Here is a 14,962-nt window from a genome sequence, read left to right as displayed (position 1 = left end):
GGGCGCGCACGCGAAGTCCCGAACGTGAGCGCCGCACAGCCGCGCGTTTCGTGGCGCGGCCCTTTAATTGAACCCGTGGGAAGTGCGGCCGCTATGGCAGAGAGCGCCTTTGTTTCCAGAAAGCCTTTTGTTTTCGGAACTGGCGAGCTTTTGGTTATTGTAATGAATGACGGGTGGTCGAAGCATCGCAGGCTGGGGAAGGTAAAGGCGTAATGCTTAATGGGGTGGTGTTCTTTTGTCTTTCAGGAACACAAATATAATGTCAGGTGGCTGAAAATTTGCCTATCAAAATGTCAAGTAAGTTTTCAGACTTTTCTTCCTTTGGAATGACAGATCTGGTTCAGCAGGCTCTGAGGCAGTGCCCGTAGTCCTTGTACACAGAGCAGCAGTGCTGCACAGTGCTGTGTCCACAGTGCTCCGTGCTGTCTGACTGCTGTGCTGTTGGCTCTCCCTGCAGCTTGGCTCTGCACGCAGCTGTTTCTGACACCCGCCTGGAGGTCTCAGGCACTGCTGCAGTCCAAGTGTTTGGTCTCATGGCAGATCTGACTGTCACAGCTTCTGCTAAGCCTTGCTTTGTTCCTTTCCCTCATCTCGTATTCCTTAATCTGCTGAAATAAAAGACCAGAGATGTAGCAATGATGTGGGGTTTTTTTTTTTTTACGTTTCTTCTGTCCTTTGCTGTATGATCTTATTAAAATGTTTGCCACAGAGGATGCCTTTTAAAGAACTCATTCAAATTTTCAAGGATTTTCTTTGCTTACATTTATATTTTAACAGAAAGGCCATCTTATGCTCCACCTCCTACCCCAGCTCCTGCAACCGTAAGTACAGTGCTTTTTCTCATTAACACAGATCCCTGGTAGCAGAGCTGTTAGTGACTTACTAGAGCCATAACGGCGGAGATGCAGCACCTTCCTATGTTGGAAAAACACACTTGTTGTATTTCGTTGTTAATATGATACGCGTGGTTTGAAGTCATCTCAATTTCAAAACAGTTCGTGAAAAAGAAGTTGAATAAACTGGTTTCATCTTAAATTAAGCATCTGCAGCATCTGGCCTTTTTTTATCAACAGTCACTGGAATTACTCACCTAAGTGGCCATCAAACTCATGCAGACAGTGCTGCCTGTTGCTCTAAAATGGTATTTGCAGCATTTGCAATGGAGTACTGGAATAGTTAGGGACAAGTTGATACACTTAATTCTCAGACTCGGTGCTCAATTTGTACACAAATAATGAGCAAAAACAGGATGCATTTTTGTGCTTCTGACCCATTTTCAGTGGAATGCAGTTGTCTGTTGTATTTGGTCAGAAAAAGGAAACACTCACTGATGGTAATTTTACTCAGATTTCATAAAAATACTGATATTTTGGGGTCCACTGCATGATAAATATCCTAATTTATAGTAAGATGGTATGGAATGCTGATTAGGAAAACATGGGAATGATGTCCAGTTGTACTCGTGCATGTATAAAAGCATCCTGAAGTACTCGTGCTGTGGTTGGAAAAGCACCTGAAAGCAAACGCAGCTCTTGTTTTGGAAGCAGTGCATTCGTGGGGGAAAGTATTGATGTGTGGAACAAAGGAATGAGTAAAGATGCTATAGTGGAATTCTTTTGAAATCTGTTACCCAAGAGCTGTCATCCCTGCTCTCCACATCTGGGATGGAAAGTGCAGATGCAGTCAGGTGAAATGCAGTGCTTTCACTTCACCGTGCTGTGCTTCACATCAGAAGAGGCCCGAAAGTGATTGCAATGTGTAAAGTACGAGTTAAGCTTAAAAAAGGAGAAAGAAAGAGATCATTGTGTTTTGCGTAGTTTGTTCAGTTTTCATTTGGACACAACTTAGTAGACTTGTGCTGTTAGGAGGAACGTGATGGCATCCTTACAAGTGAATCCCTGCATCAGGAGCTGTGCCTGTGGTTCTGTGGGCACAGGCACTGCTGCAGGATGGATACAGAGGCCGTGCATCTTTTAGTCAAGCTGCAAATTCATCAGCACTGTACGCAAAGCCAGGTTCACTTTTGCTAACAGTGATGTGCATTGCCTGTCTTTCCAACACCTTTTGTATTAACTTAAATCACTTGCAGTCCTTGAGATAGTCAGTGCTCTGTAAGAGCTGCAGAGGAACACCTTGTTTACCCCTCCTGGGCCGGATCCTGAGCTCAGCAGAGTGTCACCAGCTCTCACTGACCGCAGTATTGCATCTGAAGTAACAGGTGGTGTTAATGCAGGGTGGTCACCTTGCAGCACTCCTGCTGATTTCTTTCTCTGCAACGGAGGTTTGCTGTCCTCTGATTTTAATGGAGATGTTATAGTAATGCTGTCATGTAGTAAAATAGCATCATATTACACAGCAAATGTCATCATCAGAGGCATAAAAACTGAGTCAAGGTCAGCTACTGCAATTGAGCTTAGGTTTGGCAATGGAACATACAAAGGCTGGTTTTTAAAGGATACTTTTGTATTATTTGTTCAGAAATAAACCAACTACAGCATGTGCACATATAGCTGAAAACCCTGCGAGTCAATATAGTTTAGCTTACAGGTTCTGTTTGTTCTGTGTTTGCATCTGTCACACCTTGGATCCTTGAACTCAGTCATAGGGCTTTTGTAGCTGTAATGTAGAGCGGGTACAGCGAGCACAGCGCCTTAAAGGATGCTGAAATGGACCTTACTAAACTTACTAAAGTGACACTCAAGTGTGAGAAGTGCAGGCAGTGTGTGAACCTGGCGTGGTGCTGCTGGTGCCCTGGATGGGAGCAGCACTCCATCACCACTCCATGCCTTGTCTGCTTTATTTCCAACACCATTTGAATTCTGGATAAAGAAAAGAGTGTAGTTGAAGTGCGGGAGTGAGATTCACAAGAGAAAGGGGTGACAGTGAACCTTCAGATGTTTGATTACAGTCCCTGCTTACCCACCATCTGTGTGCACAGGAATTAGATTTTCTCAGTGTTACAGGAGGTGAGAACAAATTGATCCACCTACAGGAACGGATGAAGATGTGTTTGATTAACTGCTGAAACGTCTCTGATTCAGTCGTGGCCTAAGATTTGTGGTTTCTAACCTGCAGATTGCATTGCAGCACTTCTTCAGCTCCGTCAGTCTGCAGCCTCCGCACAGAGCGGCGTCTCCACGCATCGTCCTCTCTTGGTTTTTCTAATCCTTACAGTTCTCCAAAGTGTTTCGATTCTGCAAACCACCAGTAAAGTCTTCTGCTCCTGGTATTGGTGCACAGATGGTGCTTTGAGAGACTGATTTATTTTTTTACCCTGTTCGTTGGCAACATCGTGTTCATTAGAAGTCAAAAGGATGGGAAAAGGAGGAGGCAGAGGTTTTCACTGTTGTAGTAAATGTTGACTTGGGGAATTTTTGCCCCTATACTGTGTGCTACTTTGCCTTCTAAGTTTGGATATGAGACTCCTCTTGAATTTCTTGGTGGCTTAAACGTTGGAAGTATGATCAGGACTGATGGAATACTTGTGGCGCAATTAGCAGAAGTAAAAGCACTAACTTTGGACAGAAATTTGTAGTGAAACAGCTGCTAAAGAATCCTGTTTCCTTGATAGCTTTATACTGGACTAAATTCTGTGTGTTGAGAAGATATCAACTGCTACACCTCATTTGCTTGTTTAAATTCTGATTGCTTTTGCATGCCATATTGCAGTTCATTTTCATTTATGTGTTTTCCTCGTTTGATCTCATTTCTCATTCGTGTTTTTGTCTCATTTGTTTCCATCAGCAAATGCCCAGCACACCAGGGTTTGTGGGATACAATCCATACAGCCATCTGGCCTACAACAACTACAGGCTGGGAGGGAACCCGGGCACCAACAGCCGGGTCACGGTAGGAGAATCAACTATTACATCATCCAGCAAACAACAGGCACTGCCCAGAAATGGCTTTAGTGTTAGGTTCTTCTGAATCTTGGCTGCTGCCTCGTTTTCTAGGAACGAAAGATTACTTCTGATTTTCACTCTCCATCCCTACCCCTTCCCCTTCACTTTGAAACCCTTCACAAGCAAATGGGCTTCTGTTCAAGAGGGGGAAAAGTGTGGGAATTGCATGATGCAGAACTCGGAGGAGACACTCTGTGGTCTTCAGTGACCGCTGCACGTGTAGGGAAGGTCTGTTCTGCAGGTACCGAGCCCTGGGGGGAGGGAACTGCAAATTTATTGGCTTTGAGTGGCACAGAAATAAGGAGGAATGCTTTGCAGACCGGGGATCGTTGACAGTAATTGCATCACACTATTGAGCTGTGCAAGAAGTGTGAGCCTTTGTTTTTCTTTCCAGTCCTAGTCTGGTTTAATTGTGTGAAGTCCCTAGTTCAGAAACAGTTGTTTCAACAGAAATATAATGATAGAAAATAGAATCAGATATTCTGTATTCTGTGGGTGTATCGAAAATGGACGTTAAATTCATTTTTGATGGAGGAAGTGAAGTGAAGTGAGAGGTGACAACTTCCTTCAAATACAGATCAAAGTCCTGAGCTTCAGGTGCAGTCAGGAAAAAGGCAGTGGAGGCACAAAATTTTCTTAACTAACACAACAGAAATAGAGTAAATCCCTATTTTTTTAAAAAAAAAGTTCCTGTAATTATCATAATAAAGTTTTTCATTTGAGACTTTCTTAACTTCAGAACATCTGCTCAGTTTAGAACGTGGTGTAAGAAGTGATTTGTCAAGGAACACATATGGTGCCTTAAGAGAGGAGTCCTCTTCTCGTGCCTCTTCTATAAACCTCCTTTCAGACTTCATGAGTTCATCAGGCTTATTGAAATGCTTACAGAAAAGGCCTTCCCCATACAAGCTGGAACTCGACTGATGTACTGTCTGAACATATATTTATTTTCTTAAGCAAGGTTAAGTTGCTCTGAGAACTCTCATTGTTTCTGTATGTCATAAGCATATACAGCTTTCTCTGCCATGCATATGTCAATATATGTATGGTGTCTTGGAACTCCTGTTAATTTAAAAGCATTAAACAGTTTCCGTTAATGTTTTTCAAATCCATCTGTGTGTGTATCTATGTATACATTTTGGTAATGCATATATCCATGGACATTATCTGTACCTATACGCAGTTCTGTATGCATTGTTTCATAGAACTTCATAAGTTCAGCCAAAAAAAAAAAAAACTTGGAGAGGAACAATTGGAAAGCTGAAACAACGTTGGCCTTTATGGCCAATTTCAAATATTTGTTTAATCTACTCAATCCTGAAAAAGCTCAAAACTGCTTTCTGTTCTTATGGAAATGGTCCCACAGTGGTAACTCCCCACTTGTGGGAGTGCCTGCAGAGCGGAGCTGGCGGGCTGTCAGGTTGTGGCGAGGGGAACAAAGCTGCCAGGTGTCCTGTAAAGGATGAGCAGGGCGTGCAGCAGCTCTCCATCAGCAGCACTCCTCTGTGTCTTCTTACTTAGCACAAGGTGCTCAGCATTGCCCAGACCGGAAGGAAGATGAGAGCACACAGACGTGCAGAGGCTGTCGTGGATAATTACAGCTTGGAGGCAAATAACGCACACTGATGGATCGGTTGCAGGGGGGATTTGCTTTTCGTAGCGAGCAGTTTAACAGGACTAGTTGTGCACCTGTGCACAGGCCGGGGGGGGCTGGTGCTTCATTCTTGGAACGGGGTGGGGGTATGTTTGTTTTTTCAACTGCGCAAGAGTAAATGCTTTCCCAAAGCTGGCGCGTGTGGAAACTGTCCAGTGAGCACATTAACAAATGGACTTCTTCATTTTTTTTCCATAGGCTTCCTCTGGTATTACCATTCCAAAGCCCCCAAAGCCCCCAGACAAGCCCCTGATGCCCTACATGAGGTACAGCCGGAAGGTGGGTATGGGAACAAGTAATAATAAACGTTAGCGTTGCACATGCTAACAATTCGTTGCTGTTATTTTAGTTTCAGCTTTTAAACTTTTACTCCTAACAGCCTGCACGTTCTTTTAAGGGAATTGTAAAGTACAGATGCATTGCCCTGCAGAATAACAGCAGCAGTGTTCTGTTGTTACGGTTGCCAGTTTCTGGGGGGAAAGGTTGTCTCTAAAATGATAATTTCCTACTGCTGTCCGCTGACAAGGATCCACCCTGCCACATTCAGAACTTCCTGTGACTTACTGAGAGAACTTTTTATGTAAAGGAAATATTCCTTGCGGTATACTGGGCTTGGTACAGTGCTGTAGCTGGACTGAAGAGTAGCAATGAGTGGACTTTGCATGTTCTCCTTCACCAACCTAGCCTGTGGCAACGGTTACTTCGCTATTCTCTGAACTGTTTGACAGAAAATAGGAGAGAGACCCTTGTGGAGTCTGAAATCTGATTGGCATGGGGAGGGCATGTGAGCCCGTCTGAAGCGGGTGAGCCAGAAGGAAATTCTTCCACTTCTGGTTAAGTATCCTTACCAGCGTATCTGTCTTAGGCCAAAAAACCAGCAACAAAAAAAAGTCAAGTGGCGCAGCAAGAAATAACACTGGCAGCTCTCTCCTTGTTTTTTTTTTTCCCTGTAAAGTTAGAAACCTTTTTGGTGGAGTCAGAACTTGTTGGAACTCAAATTGATCAGCAAGACTGAAAAATATTTTGAAATGTTGCATTCTGATCTGAAAAGCTCAGTGCTCTTTACCGTAATCTACTGCTGGATGTGTGTACTCAGTAGCACTTTTTTTTCCCAGAGATGCAGCGATGTGCATTTGAGAAGAGAATTAAGAGGGTTAAAGGCAATATTCTCATGAAACCAAAGCCATTTCAGCAATTGCCCGTTTCAGTAGATGACCTCCTACTGACTTCCTGCCCCAGAAAATAACCGAGATAGTTTAGCCAGGCTCATCCCTAACTTAATCCTGTTTTTCGTGGTGGTTCCAGAAAGAACACTGAGATGACAATATAAAATGTTTAATTTGGAAGTATTTAGATATCATTAGTAAAGCTCCAGCTGTTTCTGTTAAGGTCTGGGACCAAGTGAAGGCGTCCAATCCTGATTTGAAGTTATGGGAAATTGGCAAGATTATTGGAGGAATGTGGCGAGATCTCACTGATGAAGAGAAGCAAGAGTATTTGAATGAATATGAAGCTGAAAAGGTAAATGGAAGAAATCTGGGATGTTTATTACAGCTGATTCTTCTAGGAACTGGTCTGAGAAGAAAAATTCATCTTCCCCATGCAGTGGTGTATGAGGCTTTCACGAGACCCCCTATATGTAACTTAATGGAAGTATGTCCTGACACATCTTTTAGATTTTTTTTTTTAAATAACTGTACATCAGCTGTGACTGGTCAGTTTTTAGACCTAGTTCAAAATGAAGTATTTATAATTGAGTGCCGATTTTAACTGTTTAATGAATGGATTTAATTGTACAACATCAGTGTTGAAAAGATTGTCTCAACACCAAAATCCTCTTTCAAAACTAGTGATCTGCAACTACTGCTATTGAGGCATGGACATGCTCATAAAAGACTTCCAGTCACGTAGGGTTTGGTTTCCATGCTGGTGTATCTCCACGCTGTGGCATAGTGGTTTGTTTCTTAGTAGAAAAATTACACCATTTTTTAGGGCTTTCTTGTGTTTCTGTTTTTTATCTTCGTGACAAAAGATGACAGCTACGCCATGTCTCTAGGTTGGTAAGTGTTGAGGACTTTTACAGACTGTTACTGTGATCCTAAACTGCAAAGGGGAGCTTGTCCACCCGCTGCCTTGTAGTTAAACCTGGTTTGTGCACAGCCTGACCAAACCTGAGCTGTCTTATTCCAAGTCAGTAGAGAAGTACTTCCAAGCTGGCTGCTCTTAGTTGAAACAAAATTAAGGAATTCTATTTTTTTTTTCACCTGGTAACAGTGTTTAGATTGTAAGCTCCTTGGGGCAGGGGCCATCTTGCTTGTATTTTTCCAGTGCCTAGACAGGCTTCCAGTCCTAGTAATAAAGAAACTGACACCCTTAGGTATTGCTACCAGGATTGTAGATTATCTCATTTTTCATTGGAAATACCTCAGATCTCTGTACAAATTCTAGACTAGGCAAATTTTAAAAGTGATGTGAAAGAAAGAAATTCAAAGGGAAAATATTTCAGAGAAGGTGAAAACAGTGATGCAGTCCTGCTACCAGTAGTCTGGCTGCAGCACTCTGTATCATCCCAGTGCAGGGATGGATCAAAGAACGCAAAGGCATAAGTTATTTGGAAACTGGCTCATGGCATAACTGGAATAAAGAAAGAGAAGAAATCGAAATAAAAGACGTAGTTAAAGCTCCAAAGAATTATTGAGAATATTTTAAGTCAACTCACCTTTATTTTATCAGAGTTCATTTGCTAAATGCCTCGTTCTGAAGTTTGACTTCAAACAACAAAAATAAAGCGTTCTTAAGACCTCTGAGCAGTAAAACACACCTAAAAGCCCAACGCCAGTTTGGCTCAATGACTGTGGGAGAAGTTGTAATTTGTAAAACTTAAAGCTGAGGGAATCTGGTTGTGTATCAGTCAGATAGTTCAGAAGAGATGTCTGTATAACTGCGCTTTGAGTTACACCTAATTGTGTCAGGTCTGAAATTGTCCAGTGGTGCAATCAAACGATATTGCTCACGTTTCAGATTGAGTACAATGAGTCCATGAAGGCCTACCATAACTCTCCTGCATACCTTGCCTACATCAATGCAAAAAGTCGTGCTGAGGCCGCGTTAGAAGAAGAAAGCCGACAAAGGCAGTCACGCATGGAGAAGGGTGAACCTTACATGAGCATACAGCCAGCAGAAGATCCAGATGGTAAGCAGAAAGCAGTCTGTATGCATGTGCAGGGAGAAAGTCTCATCACAGGGCCTGTGGCATAAGCCCCTGCCAGATAGAGAAATTTACTTCTGTGTAGCCTTCCCAGTGCTGAGCGTGACTTCCTTTCATTTCAGTACCTTCAGTACTAATTCTCATGGTTCTGTTTTATTTCGTATAGCTAACAGCTGACCTTGTCTCGCTCCCAAAACCTAAGGTGACAAGGCAGTGATAAATCTTCCAGCCCTTAATTGTGTGTGAAGTAATGCGGGCCGTTCAAAAGAAATCAGTCTGCTTAAGACTCTGTAGTGGCTTTAACGAATGAATTACCAAAAGATGAGCTGCTTCCTTTAATCCAGCTTGAGTGCAACCCTGCACTTCATTAGCAGAAGCACGTCACTCTGATAAGCTGAGTTCTGGTATGATTAGGAGCACCTGAACTTCAAACATTCACCAAATGTCATTTGAGATTGTTTAGAACAGTTTTATCCTCGCTATTGACAAGTTGATGAGAAAATGCTGAGAGTTTATTTGACTGCAAGGAAATGCACCCCACCCAGCAGGAAAAATTCAGATTTGTGCAGTTAAGGTCTGCTTTTAAATTCATGACCCAGTACGAACTTGTTGAAACCTGAGGGTGAAAAAATCTGTTCAGTTACACCCTGAGATAAAGCCTGTGGCAACAGCACCTTCCCGTGTGAGGTAACTGCTGAACTTCTGTCAACACGTTTAGTGCTCCAAGCAGCTGACATTCTGGGGCTTTAATTTCTGTTCTGCAGTACATGGACCAGAATTAATGCAGGCAGAGTCAGCTGTGCCAGCACCAAGCTGGATCTGCTCATGTTTGGGACGAAAGGCAGGAACATTGCTGCTGTGCTGCCCCGTGTGTCACTAGGATCGTAGGGACTGTAGGACTATCGTGAGAAGAGGAAAAAGACCTTGTGTTTCTGGAGGCTCAGAGAGCAGTTCTGCTATTGAGAACCTGACTGCTTCAATTTTCATTATTTTCATAAAGGCTTGACCTGCTCTCTGGGCAAATGCAGGAAGTCACAGCACGGCAAGTCTTGTCTTCTACAGCCCAGAAGCTCTGAGTGCTGCTAGATGTAGGAAGAGAGTTTTGTAGTTTCAGATGTCAGGAGGAGTCTCTCTTCTGTTAGTATTTTACATTTTTTTCTTTCTCAGTGAATGTTGTTCTGATACCACGCTTAATCAGAAATGTTTTTTTATTCAGTGCATTAATAGCTCATCTTAATCTGGAAACTTGGAAAACACGCAATAAGTAACGAGGTCAATCCAAAGTCATGTGTGGGAGCTGTGTACAGAACTGCAGCCGTAGCTGTGCTGAGGTGAACGGCATTCTGCTCCTCAGTAGCTGGTGTTCCTTAGTCAGATATTTTAGTATGAACTTCATGACACGAGGAGGCAGTGTGAGGTTTGGGTTGGTTTGTGATTAGTGGTGACACTGGTACAGTCTCATCAGCCCCGGTGCTTACTTTGGGGAATTGAAGCTGCTGTGCCTCCACCTCCCGTTTCAGATTACGACGATGGGTTTTCGATGAAGCACACAGCTACAGCTCGCTTCCAGAGGAACCATCGGCTCATCAGTGAGATCCTGAGCGAAAGTGTGGTTCCTGACGTCCGCTCCGTTGTCACTACAGCTAGAATGCAAGTTCTTAAACGCCAGGTTCAGTCTTTAATGGTTCACCAGGTAAAGATAAACGCTGGAAAGGCAGCGTGCCAAGTCCTGCATCCTTTGATCATCCCCACACTGTTCTTGTTGGGTGTCTGTGCTCTGTTTGCTCCAGTTGCTAATCGTTGAGTTTTCTCAGGAGTGCCAAGATGTGAGATTTCATCCCCTGTGACCTTTCTTACTGAGAGTTACATTAAGCTGTATATTGTTCTTTAGGACACCTTAAGTAGCAAACCCGTAGCTCTTCGTTATTACACAGCACCTTTCTCCAGAGGGGGTGAATGTGCAGTTTAATAGATTGAGTTGCTTATGACTGCAGTCTCTTTAGTGCACAGACCCATTTATTGTTCAGACTTTTTTACTTCTTGATGTATGTTGGGTATTGGATCAAGGAAAACGTTTTGCTGTAAGGATTTAAACACGGCTGCATTTAAATGTTGAACTGAATATTGTTGTCAGTTTCTTCAGAAGTAAGGCATCTTCATTTCTTACATTTCCAGCGTAAACTGGAAGCTGAACTGCTGCAAATTGAAGAGCGTCACCAGGAGAAGAAGAGGAAATTCTTGGAAAGCACAGAATCCTTTAACAACGAGCTCAAAAGGGTACGAGTCTCCTTCTCCACCTTGAGCAATCTACTAGTTACCTGCTCGTACAGATACTCTGCCCACCTCCATTCAGCTCAGTATTGCATTGTTTGTAATTAGATGACTGCAGTGTCTTGGTTTGGTGAAGTGTGTGGCAGTTGGAAAGCACACAGCATTTCTGTGATTCCGTGCTCCTGTGGTGTCCTGCAGTGGTTACGTTCAGGCACTGCACTCTGTGAGCACCTGCAGGCTCCTGGAGGTCACCAGGGGGCAGCTCAAGGAAAGAGGCCTGGAGCCACTTTGGAGAACGTATGGCTGTGTCCTGGGCTGCATCCAGAGCCAAGATTTAGATCACTTACCTAGTTGGTTTTTTTTATATGTACTTGTTGCTACTTCTGTAGTTTCTGAAGCTTTTAATATAAACTTATTCAGATCACAATAGTTATTGTGCAGATATTGCTGCACATAGGGATACTGAGCTAATTGAGTTTTCTTGATGTTTTGTCTTTCACAATGTAACTGGAGTAATAAAAGAACTTTTTGTTAATTGCCAGCTATGCAGTTTGAAGGTGGAAGTGGATATGGAAAAAATTGCAGCTGAAATTGCTCAAGCTGAGGAACAGGCTCGCAAGAGGCAGGAGGAAAGGGAAAAGGAAGCAGCTGAGCAAGCTGAGCGCAGTCAGAATAACACAGCAGCTGAGGAAGAGCAGGCAGCTAACAAAATGGAGGAGAAGAAAGAAGAGGAGAGCACTCCAATGGAGACAGGTAACCACATCTCAAACCACCTGCAGGATCCCCAGGGGATCAATGTTAAGGTAACTCTGAAGAGGCTCTGCTTGGCTGGGGGGTGCCTCAGGTTTGTGCTGTTTGGAAGAAAAGCTTCTCCAGAAGAACATTTCACAATAGTTATCTTGGTCACAGGTGTTTGTTTTCCTCGTTAAGTTGTTCCTTTTTAAAAGGGTAGAGAGTATCACAAAAACAGTATGTAATACTTTGTGTAAGGAGAGAAAAAAGGATTTCTGGATGCTTTCATCTTCTAGACTTGGGTTAGGTGGGAGCAACTGAGTGCATTTCCTTGACCCACTGCCACCATCTGGTAAGGATGCTAGAACTGCAGCTCTTCCCATGCTGCTTTTCCAACCTGACCGCAGGCTTTGTTGTGTTCCATATAGTGACTTTAGTGACAGGGACAGTATTTATGAGAATCAGTGGCCGTGTCTCAGTGAGTCATTGCTGGAACAGCATAAGGGAGAGTGGACTGATTGTTTGGGTTCTGCTGCATCTAGCTTAACGAGGCACATTGCTTTCTTGTGCCCCACTCCTGAGTTCAGGCAGCTGCAGGAGACCTTCAGGGTGCCGTGTGGCAGGACCACAGTTCTGAGCACCGAGTGGGCTTTGAGAGCTGTGCCTCTTACTGCACATGCCAAGTAACAAGTAATTGCTCTGAAATGCTCTCATTTATTACAAGTTCCATTCCTAAGTTCTAACTGCACTACCTAAATAAATATATTGGTATATAAATGACACTGAGAAGAATTTTATTGCAGAAGAGCCTCACCCAGAGGAGAGCACAGAAAACCAGCAGAACGGTGAAGAAGGAACATCTACCCCTGATGATAAGGAGAGTGGCCAAGAGGGGGCTGACAGCACTGCAGAAGAAGGAACCAGTGACAGCAACACTGGTTCAGAGAGCAACAGTGCGACAGTGGAAGAGCCTCCTGCAGATCCCAACACTGAGGAGAGTGAGAAGAAAGAATAAACAGTGACTTGTTTCATGTGTGTCCTCTTAATGAAGTACTGGTTTGATTTCAAAATGTGCTAAGCAGCTTTTGTATCTTTATTGCCTGTGCCTGTCCCAAAGATACTGGGGTTTGGTAGCACCTGTTATCAGCATAGTAACCTAAAGGGCATTTCAGGGGCAAAGGAAATCTTAAAACAGACAGAAAAAATACATCTAAGCATAGTGGTATGATATGTATCAAGATAATTGTTTGGAATTTCTTCCCCAGAACGATAGTACTAGTTTTGTTTTTAATAACAAAATTTTCCTTTTTCTGACTAAATTGTCACAGTGAACAGCAGCCCTTGTTTTCTTGTGGCCCGAGGAGGTGGAGATGTGCATCACCTCTGCGTTCCTCCTGACATGGAGGTGGGCTGCCTCAGCCCCCACATCTCCTGCTTGGTGTAGGGGGTGTCACAGCTGCACCCAGGAAGGCAGTGCCATGCACAGAGCTTGGAGCTGACAAACCCAACCCACAGCAGCTTAGGATGTGTCCCTGCTGCTGTTTCAGTTCTTGGCAGCAGTGATGTCTACTGCAGCTGCCTGGTTTTAAAGAGTGCTTTCAGCATTCATGAGTCGGGCTCCTAAAGAAGGCTGCAAGATTTGGACTTTTGTTGTATAATTTCTGTCACCCTTTGGATAGGGCTGCCTTCAGCAGAGAGGGAAACTTGCTGTTCTGCAAGCAGCAGATCCAGGGATGCGTTCCCAAGTGACTGAGTGCAGTTGTCCTGAAGTAAGCGACATTGTATCTTAAGGATTTTTTCTGTGATAGCAGCCTTTGCTTTTCTTCACAATTTGACTCTTTATTTGCTACTTAGATATCCTAACAGGACCTCAGCCAAAGATCTGGCACAGTGCAGAGCAGGAGAACGTGTCAGTGTGTTACTGCAGTCACGAACACAGCGCAGTGACCAGCAGCGCTCCTCCCAAAACCTCCAAAAAAACCCTATAAAAACTACTGCTGAAAATGCCCCGTTTTGTCTGTGTAAGCAGAAGCCCTCTCTGCAGAGAACTGCACCAGACACAAACCAGTTGTGCTTCCAACTACAAGAGAGCACACGCTGTACACGCCTCGGTAAACAGTATGTTTTGATGGATGGTGGGTATATGAGATGGTGGTGTTTTTCTAAATCTTTGGTTTTTTTCCTAATGGTCTGAAAAGAATAAAATCCAACATTCTTGTTTTTTAAACCGATAGTGGTCTGGTTCTTGTCTGAAGGCACTGCTGTGCTTGCAGGGCTTTTGTCTGTCAAGCCCAGGGGAACCAAAAATGTGGAATCCGTTGCTGACATACATTCAGTACTGAAAGCTGCGCTGCAGCAGCACCTCGAAACCAAAAACTCAGAGCTGATCCGGGCTGCTGTTCAGATGCTGTGACCAGAACTGGTGAGAGCTGTTGGCTTCAAGAGCTGCTGAATGGGGGAATCTGGGGAGGAAGCAATACCTGCAGTGAAACACCTGTAACAAATCGGGATCTTTTTGCCTGGGAGCTTTTAACTGCCTCCTTCCAACCATCAGCAGTCGGGTTTCTGTCGCCCCAAATGAAGTGGAACTTCCACCCCGCGGGGCTGTGATGTTCGTGTATTCACAAAGCGTGTGATACGATGTAATTACACTCCTAATCCTTAATACCTGGGCCCAATTACTGCTCATTAACTGCTGTGCGTTCCTTCTGGCCGCACACGGCTTCGTGAGCCCGTGAGGACCTTCCTGCTGGGAGGTGCTGAGGCTGCAGTGTGCAAAAAGTGTGCAAAACGTGTGTAAAACGTGTGTAAAACAGACCCTCGTGGGACACGAACTGGCGGCTCACAGCGGTGCTCTGCTCCACAGATGTCAAGCTGCAGTTCTTTGTGAAACCTGCTACAAATTGCAGTAATTTTACCCTCAGTCCCTCAAAACAGGCGAGTTGTCACTGCGATGAACGTGAGCTTCGGGTGGAACCGGGTGGGACAGCAGCAGGAGGGCAGTGAGCTCGTTGTGCACAGCTTCCATCTGTGCCGCAGCCCTGCTGTTTGGAGACTGTTTGTGTTTCCATCTCCTACATTTTCTCGAGGTACATGTAAATAACAGTAATTACTGGCACACGCGGGTGTGCATCTAGTGAGCAGGTGTCATCTTCAGGGGTAAAATCACCTTTCCAAGCTCACAGAGAAACCTGA

The 14,962-nt window shown here is 44.0% G+C and overlaps 1 protein-coding gene across 3 annotated transcripts; it reads left to right on the top strand.

Annotated features, from left to right (window-relative positions):
* The first annotated feature begins 186 nt into the window (after positions 1-186).
* On the top strand, positions 187-13,998 carry SMARCE1 (SWI/SNF related, matrix associated, actin dependent regulator of chromatin, subfamily e, member 1). Of its 3 annotated transcripts, XM_003213099.4 has the most exons (10): positions 188-297; positions 778-821; positions 3,745-3,849; positions 5,755-5,835; positions 6,946-7,077; positions 8,578-8,749; positions 10,285-10,457; positions 10,940-11,041; positions 11,578-11,788; positions 12,571-13,998. In XM_003213099.4, the coding sequence occupies exons 1-10, from the start codon at positions 291-293 to the stop codon at positions 12,780-12,782; spliced, it is 1,239 nt and encodes a 412-aa protein (XP_003213147.1). In that variant the 5' UTR covers positions 188-290; the 3' UTR covers positions 12,783-13,998. The 3 variants fall into 3 exon arrangements, with proteins under 3 accessions (XP_010723007.1, XP_003213147.1, XP_010723006.1); XM_010724705.3 differs by lacking the exon at positions 6,946-7,077 and having other exon boundaries at positions 187-297; XM_010724704.3 differs by lacking the exon at positions 3,745-3,849.
* The last annotated feature ends 964 nt before the right edge of the window (positions 13,999-14,962 follow it).

Source organism: Meleagris gallopavo, chromosome 29 (genome assembly GCF_000146605.3).
Source record: "Meleagris gallopavo isolate NT-WF06-2002-E0010 breed Aviagen turkey brand Nicholas breeding stock chromosome 29, Turkey_5.1, whole genome shotgun sequence".
Classification (NCBI taxonomy): domain Eukaryota; kingdom Metazoa; phylum Chordata; class Aves; order Galliformes; family Phasianidae; genus Meleagris; species Meleagris gallopavo.
This window is presented reverse-complemented; position numbering and strand designations above follow the sequence as displayed.

Excerpts from the sequence above, each read along its gene's own strand:
- SMARCE1 (XM_003213099.4), top strand. Across the intron at positions 822-3,744 it reads CTACCCCAGCTCCTGCAACC|CAAATGCCCAGCACACCAGG; the intron begins GTAAGTACAGTG and ends TGTTTCCATCAG. Across the intron at positions 7,078-8,577 it reads ATGAATATGAAGCTGAAAAG|ATTGAGTACAATGAGTCCAT; the intron begins GTAAATGGAAGA and ends CTCACGTTTCAG.